The sequence below is a fragment of the Vigna unguiculata genome, chromosome 5, assembly GCF_037176805.1.
Source record: "Vigna unguiculata cultivar grain cowpea cultivar isolate G323 ecotype 2 chromosome 5, ASM3717680v1, whole genome shotgun sequence".
Lineage (NCBI taxonomy): Eukaryota > Viridiplantae > Streptophyta > Magnoliopsida > Fabales > Fabaceae > Vigna > Vigna unguiculata.
Genome location: NC_140796.1, coordinates 12586241 through 12594810, shown reverse-complemented (window position 1 = coordinate 12594810; position 8570 = coordinate 12586241). Strand labels below are relative to the sequence as shown.

At 30.7% G+C, this 8570-nt stretch overlaps 1 protein-coding gene across 1 annotated transcript; it reads left to right on the top strand.

The window, feature by feature from the left end:
• The first annotated feature begins 4069 nt into the window (after positions 1 to 4069).
• Positions 4070 to 7501, top strand: LOC114184082 (laccase-17-like). Its single transcript, XM_028071321.2, has 6 exons — positions 4070 to 4188; positions 4306 to 4457; positions 4755 to 4999; positions 5188 to 5316; positions 5854 to 6819; positions 7062 to 7501. The coding sequence occupies exons 1-6, from the start codon at positions 4078 to 4080 to the stop codon at positions 7190 to 7192; spliced, it is 1734 nt and encodes a 577-aa protein (XP_027927122.1). The 5' UTR covers positions 4070 to 4077; the 3' UTR covers positions 7193 to 7501.
• Positions 7502 to 8570: the final 1069 nt, after the last annotated feature.

Below are 8570 nucleotides of genomic sequence, written 5' to 3'. Positions count from 1 at the left end.
CTATAGACCTAATAAGTGGTATTAGAGCCGATGGTTAAAACCGGCTCAGACAAGTGTAGTATGGTTCTTGTATCGAAAGTCTTCTTGGCAAGAGTCCTAGGTAAGCGTGTCTCGTTAAGAAGAACGACGGTACATAAAAAAGGCAAAAAATGAGTACTCGTGGTTGGGAATGCTTCCGCTGGTCGTGGTTGGGAATGTTTCCGTTGGAAGAGGAGTGTACCAATGTGGTTGAAGGGACTCACCCTTGAGGGGGAGATTGTTAGAAATCCAAGTGTGAGTCTAAGTCCCACATTGGCTAGAAATGAGAAAGTAGAGCACTATAATAAGAATAAAGACCCATAAACACATTGTTTTAAAGTTTTGGGTTGAGAGTGATATCAATGCCTTATATGGTTGGGCTCAGGTCTCATTGGTGTTTGTTCTACCTAGTGAAACCATAAATCATTGGTGTCAATCCCACATTGTCAATGCCTTGTTCCTACCAATAATTTCATATAATTATCATAAATCTTAGTAAGCATTGTTATATATATATATATATATATATATATATATATATATATATATATATATATATATATATATATATATATATATCATTTACCTAAAACCATAAATCAATAATATTTAATTTACATTTATAAAAATATTTACATTGATGACTTTAAAAGACCATAAGAAAAAAAAAGAAAAAAATAAAAATATTTTTTTAGCTAAATAAAAAATTGAGTAGAAACTGAATTGGGTTGTAGTGTCATTTTCACTTCAATAATCCTTTGCTTGAGAAGAATATAGTTGAGAGCAAAGTTATTTTCAACTATAAAATTTTATCTGAACAATTGTTTTTTTTTTACTTGAGCAAGAATGGAATTAAGTCAAGGTTTGAACCCTTGTTCTACTTTAGTTTAAGTGAAAAATATTAGAGAAATCAACCATAGCAGCAAAATCAATCGATTTTAAAGAGTATTTTCAAAAGCATTTTGAATCTATAACTTCTAAGAAATTCGAGTGCACAATTCAAATTATTATTTACTCAAACATCATTATATACTTATTTCAAATTAAATCAAAGTATGCATATCAAATTCATAACTATTCATAAGAAATGTTGTATAAATTTATTTTACTTGCCTAAACTATATTGAAAACTCCATTTAAGAAAACATTATACTTAACATGTCTAACCTAGTCACTTGATCAATTCATTACTAACAATATTTAGTCCAAAACATTTTAAACAATGATTTATCAAATCAAATCTAACAACACTCAAGTACAATAATTCAATTAGAACACAATTCCTCCACAAAAATAAAAAATTTAGTGACCAAGTCACCTTCACATGCGTGTCTTTTATCCTATGATTAATTCTATCAAAATAATGAATAACTTTTTACCAGTAATGACTATTTTCAAAGCAAAAATTTCAAAATCTAAATAATAAGATTAATAAGAATTTAAGAACCCAGAGTAAGTATCTAAACATAACAAAATTTCATCCGTACATGATAAAATAAGTTAACATAATCACTTTTTTCAATTGACTCTACCAAAATTGATAACAAATCCACAGGAAAAAAAATATATGTATAGAACAAATAAAAGCTTACTCTATTTAAAAATCATATTAAATAGATATGTATACTCTTGACTTTCCAAATGTTGTGAGATTGAGTTACATTATGAAAAAAATAAAGATTGAAAAAGTAGAATTAGAGAGAAAGAAGAGAAAGAGATTTCTTTTTTTCTTTTGTTAATGAGAAATGATTTAGATAATGAAGATAATTGAGGGAAGGATGAAGTTATATGACAAAATAAATCTAATGTCAATTATTCTTTTGACTTTACAACAAGGCATAAAAATAAAAAGGAAAAAGCTTTTCAACATTTAGAAGCATGCATTCGTTATTATATTAATTTCCCAATTCTCCATATATTATATATGTCATATTTTGGTTTAGCTGCCTAGTCACGTTGATCAAGTGAATCTATGACTATCATCTCAAATACTTACAATTTTTAGGATATTGACCCAATTACAAGATATTAATCATGACTTTCTATTTTCCATTTCAAGTATAATAGACAAAGTGACATGTACAGTTCAGCTTTTTCCAAATAGTTAGGAACTACAATTAGTGACTATTGAATAATTTTGAAGATGCATTCCTCCTAATAAATTAAGTTGTAATTCTTCCTTTAATATAATGTGGCATTTGATGGTGGTTATGTTTCATCTTGCAACTAGTTTACAACTTAAGAAAAGATGTAGAAAAGTAATGGAATTGATTTGACCCAGCTTGAAGTCATGGGAAACTCAGACTAAAAGCAACAGGCCATAGTTGAAGCCAAGTTTGGAGTTATGAAAACGTAATGTGTGAGTTGAACTGGTAGTGTTGAAAACAATTGAATATGACCTTTGTTTATACACGCGGATCTAGGAACACATATATACACATCATTTCATTTCTAAAAGCTTGTAAAATATTCAAGTATTTCTAGATCCATGTCTTTTCATTTCACATCCACAAATTGTCGAGTAATGACTCATACACATCGAGCTCCCAAGAATGGGGTGAGTTTGAGAATATTTCTAATATTTCTTTAAAGTAAAAACTCCTTCATTTTTGTATATATATATATATATATATATATATATATATATATATATATATATATATATATATATATATATATATATATATATATATATATGATTAGAAAAAAAAAATGTGGTTGTCAACTTTATTCCTAATAAATAATCAGTATATTATTAAAATGTTTAATAAGTACTTTCTTGAAAGAATAAAAATAATATATTATTAAGAATTTAACAAATAAAAGAATACACATTTTTTTCATTATTAAATAATAGTAATGAAAATATAATTATATATGTTTTAAAATGAATTAAATAAATTAAGAATGTAATTTTAAAATAAATATAATTATATATGTTTAAATAATATCATACACTAAGAATATAATTTAATAAATTAAAATTAGAATGAATGTGAAGATGAAAAAATTAAAGTTATATGTACATATTTATTTTTGTCTTTATATCCTATTGTTACCCATATTTTTCTCCATACTTGATATGAGGTTGAGTATCCATCATTAATATCAAACAAATTCAAATAATACACAATTTCAAGTTTATTAGTCATTTCAAAATTCGTTTAGTGCTTCTCTATTTTTTTATCTTATCTTTTCATTGTTCATTATTTATATTTTCTTCTTTTGCATATCTTTTGATGGACACTTCAATACTAGACTTCGAGAGAGAACATTATAGAAACAAATATAAATATAATAGATAGTGTTAGGTGATACAAAATAAAGACAGAGAGATCAAAAGAAATAAGTGTAAATTAAATGTCTGCAATGCAACACCAAAATATGTATGCTTAAAATAAAAACCGATCCTCTAATAAATAGACTATGTAGTAGGATTAATTAAGAAAAGAAAAAGATCTTTAGAGAAAACAAATATATAAGAAGGAATGAGGGAAATAAGCCATGCATGTAAGGACAACTTTTAAGGGTAGTTGTATATGAAAAAGCCAGCAAAACATAACAGTGAATATATTCAAAAAGATTATATATCATTATTTTATATTTAACAGTTCCGTAGTTTTTTTTGATGACTAATAAATTTGTTAATTATTGAAATTGAGAGAAAAGTTTAATTATATTATTAAGAAAAAGGATGTGAAACTATAGCAAAGTATGAAAAAATAAATGATGGATTTTAACAACTGGTGATTATTGCTTGCTTAGAATTGCCTTAAAACAGGTGTAAATAATAAGACATGAAAAAAAATAAAGTCCAAGGAAAATTGGTAGTCTTAAAGGGTTGTCATCATAGTTTTTAGGTCACCCCTCTGCATATACTCATCCAAAATGTTTAAGGGTGATTGTGAAACTAAAATAATGGCAACTTACAATTATTAATTACTTCATGTCCACTCTAAAATTAAACTAGACCTACAACCATGTCCACCTGACAAACCTCTATATTTTCTCTATATAATCTTACATATCTCAGTTCATTTTTCCCAACCAACACAACACATGGATTCCCCCCACTTTCCTTCAGTTCTCAGAGTTCTTCTCTTTGGTTTCTGGGTTTTACCATTGTTTCCCGAGTTTGTAGTGAGCATAACAAGGCACTACACATTTAATGTACAGTGACAAAACTCATCATGCACCATCATGAACTTTGTTCACTTTCAAAAGTTGCATTTGCATTCATTTTTACACTCCTAAATTTTCCACTTGTTTACTTCTTCATGTGTGTAGGTGGAGTACCTGAATGTGACTAGATTGTGTCACACAAGGAACATTCTGAGTGTGAATGGTAAATTCCCAGGACCTCGCTTGGTTGCAAGGGAAGGTGATAGAGTTGTGGTTAAGGTTGTTAACCATGTCTCAAACAATGTAACCATTCATTGGTATGTTCTTTCTAGTTAGAAACCTAGTTTTTTCCCTATCTCCTAGACATTACTGCATTCTTGGGCTATCTTTTATAATATATGTTTTCGAAAGAGTTATTCATCCAAATCTAAGTCTAAGTCACATTCATGTCTCAAAATTTTTAGATTATAAGTATCACACTGTATAAGAAAAAAGACTTATAAACTTATTATGTTAACGTGTTTGAGAGAAAATTATGTTAATTTTTCATGTGAGTTGAGCTCAGATTTAATTTGTTATGATCCAAATTTTGTACTGATCTTGGAATGTTGCAGGCATGGTATCCGTCAGATAACAAGTGGGTGGGCTGATGGACCAGCATATGTGACACAGTGTCCTATACAAACCAACCAGTCATACACATACAACTTCACCATTGTTGGGCAGAGAGGAACTCTGCTTTGGCATGCTCACATATCATGGCTAAGAGCCACCATTTATGGTCCCATCATCATCCTCCCCAAGCACAATGAATCTTATCCATTCCAGAAACCATACAAAGAAATCCCCATTCTTTTTGGTATACTTTATTAATACCTATAGTAATATTTCCTACATAATAGTATGATCAAGATCAGCTCCTTTTTTATATTTAGAGATACTATCTCATACATATATACACATATATAATGTTATAGGTATATTTATATTTATATATACAATTAATTTGTTAAATTTAGTGAGGGTAACTTGGTTTTGGGATTGCAGGGGAATGGTTTAATGTAGACCCAGAAGCTGTAATAAGTCAAGCCTTGCAGACAGGAGGGGGACCTAATGTTTCAGATGCATACACCATCAATGGACTTCCTGGGCCTTTGTATAATTGTTCCTCTAAAGGTACACAACAAAGTCTTCTATAATGCCACCCTAAAGTTGGATCTTCAATATATCCTATGAAGGGGTGTCTTTTTTGAAAGATAAATAGAGTAGGCAACTTTTGAACATTAACAGGGTGTTTAAAGACACAATAAGTGTATCTTAGTACATTGTTAAACTTCAATCTTTTTCATTTCTCAATCATATTCCCATGTTTCACTTTTACCACGTGTAAAGGTTGAAGATAGAAAAACTAGGAGAGAGAATTGACTACTTGTTTGAGAAATTTTATTTCTATATTCTACTTGTTTGAAAAAATAAACAATGAAAATGAAAATGAAAACCATTTTTTTTTGTTCTTAAAGTAAAAAGTACCAGTATATTTAGACAAATATGATAGGGGGGTCATTGATTATGGGAACAAATGCAACTTATAAATATCATAACAGGTAGAGTTAGACTAATTTGGCAACAAAAAAAAACAATAATGAACTGTACACAAGTGGCTTTTCATCTATGATAGAAAACTTAATGATAATTCATGATTGATTTTTGAAGATACATACACACTAAAGGTGAAGCCAGGCAAGACATATCTGCTAAGGCTAATCAATGCTGCACTCAACGAAGAACTCTTCTTTAGCATAGCCAATCACACCCTAACTGTGGTTGAAGCAGATGCTAAATACACCAAACCATTTGACACAGATACACTCCTCATAGCACCTGGACAAACCACAAACGTTCTTCTCAAAACCAAGCCATATTTTCCCAATGCCTCGTACCAAATGGCTGCTAGACCTTATTTCACAGGCCGTGGCACCTTCGACAACTCCACCACTGCTGGTATCCTCGTTTACACGCAACCTTTGCACCATTCTTCTCTCAAAAATCTCACCCTTCTCCAACCAACTTTGCCACCCATAAATGCCACAAACTTTGTGGCAAACTTCACAGCAAAATTCAGAAGCTTGGCCAATGCTAAATTCCCCGTCAGCGTACCCCAGAAGGTGGACAGAAAATTTTTCTTCACTGTGGGGCTCGGGACCAATCCTTGCCCCAAAAACACAACATGCCAAGGGCCAAGCAACAGCACCAAGTTTGCAGCCTCAGTGAACAACATTTCCTTTGCACTTCCATCATCTATTTCCATCATGCAGGCTTACTACTCTGGACAGGCTAATGGGGTTTTCAAGACTGATTTTCCTGCCACCCCTTTGAACCCTTTCAACTACACAGGAACACCTCCAAACAACACAATGGTCACTAACGACACAAAGTTGGTGGTGCTCAAGTTCAACACCAGCGTGGAGGTAGTGTTGCAGGACACTAGTATTCTTGGGGCTGAGAGCCACCCCTTGCATCTTCATGGTTATGACTTCTTTATTGTGGGGCAAGGATTTGGAAACTATGACCCTAACAATGACCCTGCAAAGTTTAATCTTGTTGACCCAGTTGAGAGGAACACAGCTGGTGTTCCTGCTGGTGGCTGGATTGCTTTTCGGTTTAAAGCAGACAACCCAGGTATGTATTTTTCAATTCCAACATTCTTGTACCGTGTTGTGTCATATCGAACATGTTCTTGTTATAAGAAAATATAAAAATATGACAAGATATAAAACTTAGAAAAGTTTCTGTAAAAGTATAGTCCTTTTGTTACAAAAAGTTGTATCAGATAGAATGAAGTTGTCATGCATGAGTTTGTAAACCTGTCTCTATCTAATGTCATTGTTATCTATGTCACATTTGAGTTATGGTTGAAACAGGAGTGTGGTTCATGCACTGTCACCTGGACGTGCACACAAGTTGGGGATTGAGAATGGCATGGCTAGTATTAGATGGGGCTGGACCCAACCAGAAGCTGCAACCACCCCCTTCTGATCTTCCAAAATGTTGACTTTGACTAACCCTTTTGGGTCCGGGTTCATTGGTTTTGCATCATTTCTTCCTCAGTTCCTCTCCAATGTTTCTTGTTCCTTTCTTTTCGACAAATGTTTATTCTTTTAATGTGTAGAGGGAAACAAATAAGTTGTGACTCGTGTAAGTGTGGGGTTAGTTTGTTGAGGTAAACGGTTCGGTTTGGTTTGTCTTGATGTTGCTGTCATGTTTGGTTGGTTGGTTTGGAATGAGCAGTCACAGGGGTTTTGCCTCCTTACAGAATGTTCAAAGCAATTACCGATAATTAAAATTTGATTGATTCCTCTCATGATATGGTCCTTGATCTTTGTTTTGCTTCTATTCAAAGTCTAACTCTCACATTTATCTTCTAATATGAGAACAAAGAATGAAATTAAATTTCTCAGTCAATGCTATCGCCATCAAGAAAAATTTGGTTGGGTAATCTTGACTGGAATTTCACAATCACAGTTTACCATAGACTAGATAAAAGTAAGAAAACCAGTGAGACAATTCTCAAACTAGTTCATTGACAACAAATTCTACTTTACACTTTGTAGAAGTATATATACTTGGATGTAACCAGTTAGTTTCAATATACTTAAAACTCGTAATCATATAATTGAATCTCATTATTACTTTATAGAACATCATCAACTATATGATATTTAAGCTTTGATTATATAAGAACATAAGAATAAATGTTCTTAAAAATATAAGAAAATAAGAATAAATAATCTTCAAATTTGAAATCAAAGAAAGTAGAAAAAATAGGTTAAAATATACATTTAATTCCTATTTTTGTTTGGTTTTGTCAATTCACTTCAAATTCTTTTCGTTCAATAAGATTTAAATTTTTGTCAATTTTGTTAAATTTAATCCTTTTTTTTCTAACATTATTTAAATTATTTTCAGCCCGTGAATAGTGTATGTCACTTCATAGTTTTTTTTTACGTTTTTTTTATTTTTCTTAATTTGAAAAAAAATTGTCCACATGTTAAATTAATGTGGTACCATGTAGTAGTATGTCAAGGTCAATGATGTATTAGTCTTAGTGTTGTTAGTGTCTTATATTTAATTTGATTCTTGTATTTATTATTTTTGTTCAATTCATTTCGATTTTTTGTTTAAATTGGACAATTTTGACCCTTTACATCAAATTTAATTTTTATATAAATATTATAATATTTTTATTAAAATATTCCTAATTTAGGATTAGAGTTGGTTTAAAATTAGAATGAAATTTTCAAAAGTGGGAACTAACATCATTGGTTTAAAAATTTTAAGAGGTTAAAAATCACATAAACAATTTAATATATACTTTATGTGATCTTTAGGTTAAAAATCAATTAAATAGTGCAACCTAAAAATCGGTACAA